Genomic DNA, 13,715 nt, shown 5'->3' with positions numbered 1-13,715 from the left:
CAAGCTAATCCCTCAGCTATTTCAATGCTAAATTATCCTGTTTGATTTGGACTAGGTGCCTCTGTGGATGTGTAGGCTTTGACTTTAACAAAGCTATTTCTGTGACCAGTCACAATCTAATCCCTCAGCTATTTCAATGCTAAATTATCCTGTTTGATATGTAAACCTCTTTGTCAAGGTGCCTCACTTCTCTTAACCAGCTTTAAAGACGCTACGAATCTTAGCAGCGTTCATTGAAGCTCTGTCGTCCCGACAGTTTTGTTCCTTCACCTGAAGAAGGCTATTTGTGTTGTGGCCGAAACGTCGTGAGAATTGTATTGTCTTATTTTATTTTATTATTTTATTCTCATTCTACGTGACTTTACTGAAATAACCAAGAAGATGAATCCTTGCAGTCACCAAAGCTTTAAATCGAAATTTAACTTATTTTTGTGTTTAGTTTGTTGTCGTTCTCCCGCTCCTCCGATAAGCATGGTTGGCTACGTACGGTGCGAAAGAAGTTCAACATACATACGTGTAAATTACAGACATGCTAGAATGTGGGGGGGGGGGGGATATTGGTTGATGAATGAATCGTTGAATTACCAATGCATGTGTTTTTAAGCATGTAACATGATAAAAACATTATATACACATTTCCTTGGCATCGAGTTGAAACAAAATATTTCCTAGTGTGTGAATTCAGGAAATATACATACTGTACTGGCCCACACATGTGATTTCAAAGTCTCTATTCACATTTACAGCCGTACTCAATAGGTTTAATTAAAGTGTCACGTCGCTAACCTGCAATGTATTTTGGAATTCCACACACAGAGAAAACTCATTACACTCCCGTGAAACTGTCTGCATATTATTGGTTTTGATATGACTTTAGAATTCTTAAAATTCTAAAGACTTATTGCAAGACTCTCATAGCCACCCAACATAACAACACCAACCTCCCTCTTGCTGCTTGATGCTATATCAACAGCATCAAACCAACCACATCGATATTTGCCAATCAAATGTAAATACCCATTCTAAATATCAATATTTTCTGACTGCCGTTGGACCAAAAACGTAAAACATTCTTCTTGGTACTCTTTGGTTCTTTCGGTAAAGTCACGTAGGTAGAAAAATAATAATAGATCGCAACGTTTCGATCGCCACACAAGCAACCGTCTTCAGGTAGGAGTGAGAAACAGGCTGCTGAAACAAGTCCTTATATATAGAGCCGGTAGGGGGGGGTGGGGGGGAGTTGTCGCATAGGGCACGAGAGTGGGGGCTGGAGCTTGTCCTGCGGAGGTGGCCATTGTATTGTGAGAGATTAGCATGTCAATGTGTATTTACGGTATATCAGCCACTAGGGGGAGCGCTGAACAGGTTGAAGGAAAGGCAATCATCTCCGCGCCTTTTCTTCACCCTGTTCAGCGCTGCCTTTCCTTCACCCTGTTCAGCACTACCTTTCCTTCACCCTGTTCAGCGCTGCCTTTCCTTCACCCTGTTCAGCGCTATTTCCCCCTAGTGGCTGATATACCGTCTATACATATTGACATGCTAATCTCTCACAATACAATGGCCACCTCCGCAGGACCCCAGCCCCCACTCTCTTGCCCTATGCGGCAACCCCCTCCCACCCTCCGGGCTCTATATATAAGGACTTGTTTCAGAAGCCTGTTTCTCACTACCACCTGAAGACGGTTGCTTGTGTGGTGATCGAAACGTCGTGGTCTATTATTATTTTTCTACCTACGTGACTTTACCGAAAGAACCAAAGAGTATGGATTCCTGGAGTCACGAACGCTTCAAATCAAGATTATTCTTTTTGGTGAAAGTAAAAACTGAGTTATGTATAATTAAGCTGTTATTGTTTTTTGATTGACATTGTACATCAGAAATACCTACAATATGTAGATACCATTTCCAGCCACCATCATCATCACTACCACCACGATACATTCCCCATGAAATCGTTTCTGGAGGGTTGCTGCCTCCACAACTGCCAAAAGCTAATTCCCACATCTCCCCACGTTTTCTGTAGACCACGCCACATCCGTGTATCTGCCTCTATCTGGCATGCACACCACATGATCAGCCAACGCGACCTCAGCTGCTGGATAAAATCAAGAAAGGGATGATATCCTGATACTTCAAGTGCCTGTGCACTTATATAATCCAGCCCGGTTATGCCCATGATGGATGAAAGGCAGGCAAGCCTTAATATTTGAAGCAGGACCATGTTGCTTGCACAAAATAGAGAGGGCATATGTCGAAGGTCACGATCTTTATTTGCAACAACAGTCCAGCTACCATACCACATTATATAGCCAGCACAAAGATAACGCTATTTGCTTCATGCTAGATTGATACCTCTGACACTACCAGAACTGGCCATAAACACACTCTAGGTATGCGAACTCCTCCACACTTTTCCCAACCATCGATACATTAATTGGTGATGCTGCATTAGGAGCATTACACAATCACAAATAACCAAAACACTCAAATCCGTCAATAATGATGTGGCCTTCAAAAGAGAAGGTATTATAACAGGTGATGTTTCAAGCAATGGCCCTTCTTCAAAGCGTACAGAGGTCAAAAAGTGTGGGTGAGGTGGAAATAGTCAGAGGGGACCTCTGATGCCAATGAAAAATCTGATACAAAACCAAACCCGTTGTGAGCATACTATCGGAGTACAGGCACTGCCCCACTCTCTCCACAGCCACACAGTCGCTTATGGAAAGGGAAGGACAATGTTTGATTGCACAAAGTACTGAGGAAGACGTTTGTTTTGGTGGGGCTAATGGTAAGGCCCCACCTTTTAATGGCAATCTCTTGGTTCAGCTCTCAACATTTATGATTCCTCGGACCCAGCAGTAATCAACATGGTTAAGAAGTATGGATCCATTCCTTGACAGCACCTGGGCATTGATCAAGCTTCCATGTGTATCTGTACCAGATAGAAATTCCACTGGTCCAATTCTGAAAGTCTTTTGTAACTACGTGGTCTAAAATTTTCATATGGAAGATGGCACAAGGACATCCTTGTTGCAACACAAGGTGTACAGGGAATTAATGGCTGTTACTCTCTGATCACCATGCCTTTACGTATAATTAACCACCATCATGAAGGACTTTAATGATCATGAGCATGAGGTCATGGACCCTGCAAGAATGAATAACAACTCAAAAGCCCTGGCCTCTTGATGGTATTGTAGGTATTTAACAAGTCAATAAAGCAGAGATATGAGGTGGCTTTGGAATACATATATAGAATATGGCATCCATGCAGGACAGCATGGCCTGAAACCATATTGGGTCTCTGCAAGCATCTCCTCGTCGTGCATGGTAAGGCAAGGTTAAATAATTATTGCCGGTACTTTTTCCTGGCACACTGAGGAGGTAGATACATCGATTGGTGTTACAATCAGTGCATATATGTGTCTGCTTGGACAAGCATCTTAAAATTCTATATGTTTACATTTCTGTATGATTGTAAACCGTTTTATACACCTCTTGTAATATATTCTTGTTGTCGTTAGGTATTGAGTGCCCATTATTCTTGATATGTGGCTCTGTTGCCTTCATTGCTTACCCCCAGTTTAAGACGAGGCTGCCAAGGGGGGATCAGAAACTAGTGGACAGCAAACACCAGGGCCTTGATTTCCCACAGCCGAAAAGTCCTGCTGCCTGTAGGCTTCCTGGAGGACAGCGTGAAGCCAGCTTGGCTTAGTAGGGGGCTGACAAGCACACGACAAGCCCTTTTTATCACCAAGTATACCAATAAGCAGAACTTCTGATATAAAACAACAGATACACTCTTAAGTCTTGACGTTATTTCGTTAAAACGGGAGGTTTTGAATGCCCCGTAAAGGCATTGTCATGATTCCCCCATTGCCCATACGCTCCAAACATCTGCATGCAAATATTTCAGGCAGAAACCAGCCCCCGACTGATGATACAAAACTAACCAATACAAAGATAGCAATTTGACCCAGATTCTCAAACATTGTTTTCATTGTGGTACATTTGTTTAACCACCTAAAGCATTTTTTTTAAACCTGGAACGAGTTATTTAACCAATGAACTCGCAAAGGGGTACCATCCCAGCAGAACATCGGCTTATAACCTTTGTATATTGTGCCCCGGAGACCATATTTCAATATAAAAGCGGTGATGCTGTGGGAGCGCTGTGTGTACACTTGCGCACGTGCGTGTTTGTGTTTTGACAGATGTGGACGAGTGCAGCAGCGCCCAGCAGCCATGCCCCAGCACCAGGCCCCTTTGTGCCAACACTTTTGGCAGCTTCAGCTGCAAGCCTGACTTGTCGTGTCAAGGTGGCTTTGAGCCAGACCAGCAGGGCTCTGCATGTGTTGGTAAGTTTTTCGAATATTTTTTTTATTAACATTAACTTTTTATTCAAATTATGAAATTGCAAATGAGATTCAATGTTAAATCTTGACTTAAAGCTTTCGTGACTATGGGAATTCATATTCTTTGGGTCTTTCGGTAAAGTCATGTAGATAGGTTCAAATTAATAATAATAAAATCAACAAAAAAACTGCGACGTTTCGATCACAACACAAGCGATCGTCATCAGGAGGAAAACAAAGCTTTTTTGTTTATTTTATTTTTTATTAATTTGAACCTATCTACGTGACTTTTCCGAAAGACCCAAAGAATAAGATTACATGTTTATTAACTGCACAAATAACAAACGTGTCATGAATGTATAATTTGTTTAATTGTATAGGTCGTTGTATGAACAAAGTACTGTAGTTATCCCAATTAAAATTTGTTAATTAGTTACATTTAATATAACTAATCAACTGACTGAAGTGACATTTGTTTGGCTTTGGGTTATTTGCAACTGTTGAAAATTGAGTAGTCCAAACTAAGTATGCCTGAAGAAACGCTGTGACAGAACTCTTCATACAAATGATGTAAGCATGACCGACAGATGATGCATTGACACTGTAGCATCATCTGCCCAAGCCACCACCGTTTATGCAATCTACCCCATTTCCTGAAATGCAAGGGGACTTGGCAATGTATTGTGCTAAATACGATATTGAGAGGGCCTACGTAGGTGTCAGACATTATCAATTATTAATAAGTAGAAGTTCGAGCCTTGGTTGATAAACCTACACACGCGCACACAATTGAGAAGTTGAAGATTTTATGGCACAAGCGTCATCTCTCTAAAACCTCCGCGTGTTCGCCGTGACGTGGACGACACACATTGCATCAATGTTTTTAGAGATGCCCAGGCCCAGCCGTTGCCCGGCGTCTCTGCTCTGAGTGTTTTGAATGCCTCTGTTCTGCGCTACTCAAGATCGCTCAAGATTTTCAACTTAAAAAAATATGTGTTGCCAGAATTTCGACCGTGCAGTTCAAACTGGTCTCTAATTGTAATTATTTAATGGACACCCTGTATATTTACAAAAACGACCTTTGTTGAGAAACTTGTGGGAATATATATTTGGTCTGGAGACTGGCTAGGCCACTCCAGGACTTTAATGTGCTTCTTCTTGAGCCACTCCTTTGTTGCCTTGACCGTGTGTTTTGGGTCATTGTCATGCTGGATACCCATCCATGACCAATTTGCAATGCCCTGGCTGAGGGAAGGAGGTTCTCACCCAAGATTTGACGGTACATGACCCCGTCCATCGTCCCTTTGATGCAGTGAAGTTGTCCTGACCCCTTAGCAGAAAAACACCCCCAAAGCATAATGTTTCCACCTCCATGTTTGATGGTGTTGATAGCGCAGCTTATTGAGTACATTGATTATATTGTTGTAGTTTATATTTAGTTCTTTCACATCGGTTTATTGTATGATAGTTGGGTAGTTGCAGTTCTTTAGCGTCAATATACTAAATGCCTCTGTTGATATGTAAACTCTGACTTTAACATAGCTACTTCCGTTACCAGTTACATGCTAATTCCTCACACTAACATCATTCTAATCTCCTAGTTACATGCTAATTTCTGACTTTAACATCCTGCTAATCTCTCACATTAACACAGCTACTGCAATGCTAAATTCTTCTGTTGATATGTAAACTCCTTTGTCAAGGCGCTCTGCTCCTCCCACCCAGCTTAAAATACGCTGCCAAGCTTAGCAGTGTTCATTGGACCGCTGTCTTTCCGACAGTTCCGTTTCTTCACCTGAGGAAGGCTACTTGTGTTGTGGCCGAAACGTCGTGAGAATTGTATTTTATTATGTTTTATTTTTGTTATTTTATTATTTCCCTTCTACGTGACTTTACCAAAAGAACCAATAAGACAAAAAAATATCATCATTTGCAGACTTCTTTGGGTCATGTTGTGAGCGCCGACGGGATTTCGACCGATTCTGACAAAACGGAATGTGTCTGCGATTGGCCGGTTCCTGCGAGTGTAGGGGATGTTCGGAGCTTCTTTGGCTTCACCTCCTATTATCGGCGGTTCATTCCTGGATTTGCGTCTATTGCTAGTGTGTTGCATGCCCTTACGGGCAAAAATCAGAGGTTCCATTGGGGTCCGGCAGAGGAGGCTGCATTCAATGCCTTGCGTAATTGCCTGTCCGAAGAACCTACTCTTGATTACCTTGACTTCTCGTCCCCCTTTATCCTCGACACTGACACCAGTGATACAGCTATCGGGGCTGTCCTGTCGCAGGTGAAGGGGAGCGTCGAGCGTGTTGTTGCATATGGTAGTCGGGTGTTTTCGCCGGCAGAGACCCGTTATTGTATCTCTCGTCGTGAGCTGCTCGCGGTCATTCATTTTGTTAAACTTTTTCGGCCTTATTTATATGGTAAACTCCTTTGTCAAGGCGCTCTGCTCCTTCCACCGAGCTTAAAATACGCTGCCAAGCTTAGCAGTGTTCATTGGAGCGCTGTCTTTCCGACAGTTCTGTTTTTTCACCTGAGGAAGGCTACTTGTGTTGTGGCCAAAACGTCGTGAGAATTGTATTTTATTATGTTTTATTTTTATTATTTGATTATTTCCCTTCTACGTGACTTTACAGAAAGAACCAAGAAGATTAATCCCTGCAGTCACGAAAGCTTTAAATCGATATTTTTTTGGTTTAAATTTGAGATTATCAGAATGCATGCGCTCAAAGACAGCGCGAAGTCGGAGGAGGTAGTCATCAAATGTCCGACTGAAGACGATGACGTCGTCCAGATAAATGAGACAAGTGTCCCATTGAAGGCCGGCCAGGACAAGTTCCATGAGTCTCTGGAACGTGGCAGGAGTGGCATTCAATCCCATAGGCAAACAGTTAAACTCAAAAAGACCCTGCGGGGTACAGAACGCGGTCTTCTGCCTCGAAGACTCATCAAGGGGCAGCTGCCAAAAGCCAGAAGAGAGATCCAGGGTAGAGAAAAACCGCGCCCCGGACAACACCTCCAAGGATTCATCCATCCGCGGCAAAGGATACGCGTCTGCCACGGAGACCTTATTAAGGCAACAAAAATCAACGCAGAACCATAGGTTGCCATCCTTCTTCTTAACCAATACTACCGGGGCGCCCCATGGGCTCGTGAATGGGGAAATTATATCAGCGGCCAACATGTCATCAACGGTGTGCCGCATACTCTCTTTTTCTGATGGCCCCATACGATGCGTGTTCAACCGAATGGGGCTAGCATCGCTCATCTCAATGTGATGGGACAGCAAGGACGTCCGACCCAAGTCGAAGTCGTCCTTGCTGAACACATCGGAAAACTCGGCCAACAACATACGCAACCCTTGACGCTGAACCGGAGACAGGGAAGCATATTTGCCGCACAATCCGGCGATCCATCGATCATCCGCCGGACATTCATTTCTGATAGTGCAGACAGCCTGCGCAGGCGTGTGTTCAGCTCGGTAAGTAAATGCGGTGGTCGCGTGAGCGAGAACCATACCGGCGTGCACAATAACATCTCCCAGGCCCCCATTCAAAACTTGCAAAAATGGGGCCTGACCCGTTCTGAAAATGGTTTGAGCACAAACCAACGTCAACCCTCGTGTAGCGGTATTTGAAGGCATCAAAAGAATCCCATTCACCGCGACGTTGCAAGCGATTTTTTTGTGATATCAGAGCGGAATCAACATTTGGGAGCCTGACGAAACAGTTACGGTGGCATTAACCAAAGCCTGAACCATAACTGAGGAGGTCGGCCGTGGAAGCGGCGATGACAAAAAGCGCAATTTACGGCCCGATGGCAATTCCAGACATCCCTGATCAACAAGAATCTTAAGCAGCATTCTCGACAAAAAGTCTGTGCCTAGCAAGCATGGCACGGCTAACGTACGCGAAATCAGCACGGGCCTCGTCGCACGAACATCCCCAATGGCGATACACGCGTCAACCTGTCCAATGATGCCCATACTACCCCCTTTAGCAGCAACACACACATCGTACACCGGCCGAACACAAAAAGCAGGGATCAACAACAGCTGGAAAATGACATCTGAAATGATAGTGGCAGACGCCCCCGTATCAACCAAAACACGGATATCGACCCCCTGGACAGTGGCTGCCACGGTCGACGATCCAACTGCCGCGGCAACCACACGTCGAGCCAATTTCTTCCACTGTGTCTGTGAAACCAGCCAACTTAACGAATCGTCCCGATGTGATGCACCCGTCCCGGCGGCATGGGATGACTGAGATGGCGAACATGCCTGGGTGCCCGACGTGTGCCAACTCGCCTGTATGGAGGGACGTGACGGCGGACGGTTGGCTGCAGGAGACGTGGTCGGCGATCCGGACGGCGACACAGGACGAATGCGGCAGGACAATTGTGGCACTCCCGTGAGTAATGGCCCACCCGGCCACATCTGTAGCACGTGACGGGAGGCTGCTGTTGGAGCAGATTGTCGTTCTGACGCGGCCGGTAGATGTTCTGGCAATGTCGACCATCTCTAGGGCGCCGATTCCAGCGAGGGACAGTCGCTGCAACGTCGCCCGTCGACGGTGCCTCCTCGGGAATGACGACCACTTTAGATGGAGACTAGCCGATGGGCTGACCATTCTTAGCTGGGTCCCCCGTCCATGCCGCCATCTGTGCCCAGCGCTTCAAATTTTCAGGTGCGTTGAGGCAACGCACGGCCCACAAGGACGTCTTCATTTCGTGGCCGCACGTAGGAAGGACAACATCCATTTCCCTAGCCAACGCCAACATGCGTTTTATCACCAGTGGGTCTAACAGTTCCTGTGTTACATTGGGGTATGCATCAACTGCCAAGGGCATCAAGGCGCTTCTGTAGGCGAGGGGCGACTCTGAGCTCCCCCGTTTACGGTGCTGAAATTTCCTCGTTCTGTCGTCTGGTGGCTCATATACCTCCACCATCTCTTGAAGGCTTGTGTCAGCGTCTTCTTCTTGTCGGCGGGAATGGAGTGAAACACGGCCAACGCATCATCGTCCAGCATGGTGGGCAAGACAATGAGCGCCTCCTCCTCAGACCATCGGATGCATTTGTAGGCGGCCTCGAAGCACCAGCGAAAAGCGCTCTAGTCGCCCCCTGCTGCCACGAACTCGCGAACGTGAGGCAGGCGTCGACCCCGGTCGGCGCTCTTCTTCACAGTGGGCGTCGCGATGGACGGCGACACCTCGCGCGGCAGCGATGAACCAGTGGCCGACGCACCGCTCTCTGCAGCGAAGGACAAAATGGCGGTCGTGACACGCGAACTTGGCGGGAACTGTGAAATGGCGGCCGTCTCCACCAAGGGGGGACCCTCCGAGGCACCATCACCAGTCCTCTGCAAGTCCACCACTGGACTTACTCCAGCGGCGATCGGCGTGACGAGAGCGACAAGGTGGAGAAGCGCAGTTATTAGCGTGCCCAACTGGGTCTCCACCCTCTGCCACGGCTCGTCAGGGCAAAGCTGTTGAATTGTCTCAGCCCCGCCGTCCGCCACAAGTGCGACATTGGCACCCGTCGTGGGCTCCATCACCGGGGCCTCAATCACCGGGGCCACGGCCCCCGGTGTCGGCAGGAGCTGAGTCTCCGTCTCGTCATCATCGGAGGACACTGCAGGTGGATTCTTCTTTTTCTGATGTTTAGACATTGTGTCTTGCGTAGAATTTTATCAGAAAAAGTCCACTTCTTGACACCACTGTAATAAGTGGCTCTGACACGATAAGAACTTGAGTCGTTTATTAATAAATCTTCGGTACAGCTTGGTTGTCTCTTGTCTCTCTCTCACTACGGATGATTGCCGTCCAAGCGGCTTCGCTGCCCCGCGCCACGTGGCGCTCACCCACTCTCTAACACGCCGCTGGCTGACGGCGCGCTAGGAAGCGGTTGAGCGGCTGGAGGTCGAGCCGCCACATGGCCGATGGTGGTGGCAGCAGCGACGGGGAGCTCCTCTTGAGTCTTCACAAACCGACCTCGCACCTTTCATCGGCCCCCGCTTATATTCGCTCCTTGGCGACTAAACCCCACCTCTGGCCCCGCCCCTCATGGAACCTTCGGGAACGTTCCAGAGGCTTCCCGGTTGGCTCCGCCTTTTCACCTTTGCCCGAGATGTAACCCTTACTCCAGATAACCCATAGCTGCATAGCAAACAACACCCCACATAATACAGGAGATGGCGCTCTCATTACACGACTCCTTTTTAATACGTGTTTTCTCCTACAACATCATAGTGCAGCACCACATTAAATACGCGCTGCAATGACAATAGTTACAAGTGATTTGAAGCATGTTTTATTTTAAAAATGGAAATATGGTTTGGGGGGGGGGGGCAGAGCTTTGTGACGTCATATTTGAGGGGGGTCTGACTTTTTGTGACGCTGTGTGACGTGGGGGGAGTGGGGGTCAAAGATCGGCCAAAATCGCGTAACGTCATTTATGGACGGCCCAAAGAGATACGCAGCCTCCAAATATACAGGCGTCAGGGTCAGGATCCAACCCATAACCTCCTGCACACCAGGTGACGTAGTCAACATTTCACCACCTTTGTCTGAAACATCACCTATTATATATTTATTTCATTTTAAGATCACAGTAATATTGACGAATGCATCGATTATTGACCAGAAGGAACCAGAGTCCTCTGGTAATGATGATGACTTGTGTACAATTTTTTACCTCTATTTTTCATGTCTTGCATTTGGATGTTTAGTCAATTAATATTTCAAGAGACTCTCAGTTGTTGCATCATACCCAGTATGTGCAAATGTATGACTGTGTGTATAAGTGGGGAGTGGTGGTGCACTGCGCTACAAACCCAACGACCCAAGTTCAATTCCTTCTCATGGCCAACACCAGTTACAATTATCTGTACCAGATCCTGGGCCTCTCCTATGTCGACTTAGCCTGAAATGCGTACCTGTAAGCATTGCCACTCAGGAAACAAAGGCAGACCGTCTTAGTGTTGACCACCCACCCCCTCGCGAATCGCGCCGGCCTTCATAGGCACTTGCTAACAGTACTTGCCCCAACAGTCTGTTGAAGGCTATACTGGGGATCAATGTGTTGTATGTACAAGTGTATACAGTATTGAAAAGAGAACCTACACATTAGATGCTCGACCAAGTGAAGGTAAAGCGAACATTTAAAACGTGCTTGTGTTCCATTGCTGTTTTACTTTTTCCCTGGCCGATACAAGTTCGATGTGTACATATTTTGAAGAGAAACGTGCGCACGGCTTGACCCCCGGAAGTTTGCCGCTGCTCTGTAGCTGTTGCAGAACAGTCGCTTTTCGTTTCAGTGGTTTTCACGTCGAGAAAAAAATATTTATTGCCCATAGGAACGCTCTTGCTTCGTGGTGGCGGAGCATCGGAATTCCTCTGCCGCTGCCTGTTAATGTGATCGTGAAGTCCCCGTGATGTAGTTCAGCGGCCTCTCTTTTTAACTTGCATCAGTTTTAGCAGTCATCTAGTGATGGTTTTGTTTGTTTCATAATATCCGCTAATAGAATAATATTCATATGTCAATCAAAACAAATATATTAACATCATTTTATTAAACCGCCACATTGCAAGTGTAGCCTGCAGCTTTAAGTTCATAGATCTCTCTGCCCTTAATCTACTTTAAAGAAGGACCATTACCCGAAATGAAATGGTAGCCAACTAAATGTATACTTATTAATGCAAATAATGTCACTGCAACCTCTATCTCTTTAAACCCTACACCTTTTTTCCCCATCAATTATACTTCTATTTGCTGTATTGCCAAATGAACCAAAACTTTAGTGAACACTTCCCTGAAATACCATACGAAGGGTATGAATGTAGTCTCTTTGCAAACGTTACTAATTTACTTATTGTCTCTTTTGACTAAGGCGGTGGTGGTTGACATGCACGTGGCCTGTAATCCAGCATTGCAGAGGCGGTGCATCGCACACACATGTTGCGAACTCCCTTGCCGTGTGCATCGTGGCACCATACCCTGGCTAGCCAGGACAAGGCGGTGTAGCAAATGTGTAACTCTATGATCTGTACCAACTGTATCGGATAGAGTATGGCTCCATTGCACGTCTTTGTTTCCTACCACATGTATAAACGCCCGCTAATTGGCTGAAAACATCTTAAGCTATACATGCACCTCCACATGCTGCATTGTGTGGTGTTGTAAGATGCGGTTTGCACGAATTACACTACACTTCATATCTCATACAGTTTCTTCAATATGTACGAACTATTTTCTTCAATCATCCGGCACATTATACAGTTTCAGCTGTCTGGCATATTTCACGGTTATTTCTGTCATTGGTGGCCTCACCGGTTATCGCGTTCTTCAGGTATGTGATAATGTGACAATTGGATTTGTACGCATGGCGAACTTAGTTGAATCCACATTTTCTGCTGGTCACATTTCTTACCATTGCTCAATCTCAAGCCTCTCACTGTGTCCACTCAGCCATAGCCCCGCCTTGCAACTCAAGGGGCTCTGCTGCGAGTGTGCAACGGGCACAACTGAGGGGTATGTGTGCGTCGCACCCTCTGCACCTCCGATTAGCACGGTTGGCTACGTACGATGCAAAAGAAGTTCGTGCGGTCAGGGGAGGCAGGGGAGGCAGAGCCTCACCTGTCATACTCCAATGAAAATGGCTGTTACGTAAAGGAAAAAAAAAAGAATAATAAAATAAATATTAAGATTTTTCCACTGATCTGTGTTATAAATTTCATTTCTGTACGATTCCAATCATTTTTATAGTCACAAATTGCCAAATTTGCGGAGCTCCGCTGCAAATACAGTAAGAGACGAGAGGTGAGGCAGCAACGAGCTCAGCATCTCTTCTGATTGCGCAACCCCTCAGTAACTGTATGGAGCGCGGGCAATAAGCGCGTGCCTGTTACTATCTCAGTATGCCACCAATGTAATGTTTGTAGACCCCTTCATTTCATGTCCTCGCCTTGCATTCTCCAGGTAACTTATTACACGTATGTGTATAAAGATATTTGGGCTCGCTGGTCTCATCATGAAACTGAAATGAAAAAGCACCAAGGGAGGCAGCTATCACATCTGCCTCACTGAGGGGGACGTGTCTAACACACCCCCCTCAGTGAGGCCACGCCCCCCTCAGTGAGGCCACGCCCCCCTCAGTGTGTGAATCTGGCTCTGACAACAGCCAGTGCCTCTTCCGCCATTGACCTCACCGCGCGTCACTGGTTCGCACATGCATGGTGGCAACTCGGATTCTTACATAATTCACAGGTTTCAAAATATGCACTTCTCAACGTAGGAAAATCCAACCCCCGCTCCCGCTGGGCTCACGATGCTGCCACTATTCGGATTCAAACAGCGGTGCT

General features: G+C 46.3%; 1 protein-coding gene across 7 annotated transcripts in view; it reads left to right on the top strand.

Moving 5' to 3' along the window:
• Nucleotides 1-13,715, top strand: part of CRTAC1 (cartilage acidic protein 1) — a 695,955-nt gene that overhangs the window by 597,509 nt on the left and 84,731 nt on the right. For 4 of the 7 annotated variants that reach the window (XM_076066239.1, XM_076066242.1, XM_076066240.1 and 1 more), the window contains exons 14-15: nt 4,215-4,358; nt 6,992-10,139. In XM_076066239.1, coding sequence (XP_075922354.1) covers nt 4,215-4,358; nt 6,992-7,458 — 611 coding nt within the window. In that variant the 3' untranslated portion in view covers nt 7,459-10,139. Of the gene's footprint in view, nt 1-4,214; nt 4,359-6,991; nt 10,140-13,715 lie in introns of those variants that run through there. The other 3 variants (XM_076066243.1, XM_032952553.2, XM_076066244.1) reach the window with 1 other exon arrangement.

This window comes from Petromyzon marinus, chromosome 11, assembly GCF_048934315.1.
Source record: "Petromyzon marinus isolate PM22_M1 ecotype Great Lakes invasive population chromosome 11, UKy_Petmar_22M1.pri1.0, whole genome shotgun sequence".
NCBI lineage: Eukaryota > Metazoa > Chordata > Hyperoartia > Petromyzontiformes > Petromyzontidae > Petromyzon > Petromyzon marinus.
Note: the sequence above shows the minus strand (reverse complement) of the source record. Positions and strands in the feature narration are given on the sequence as shown.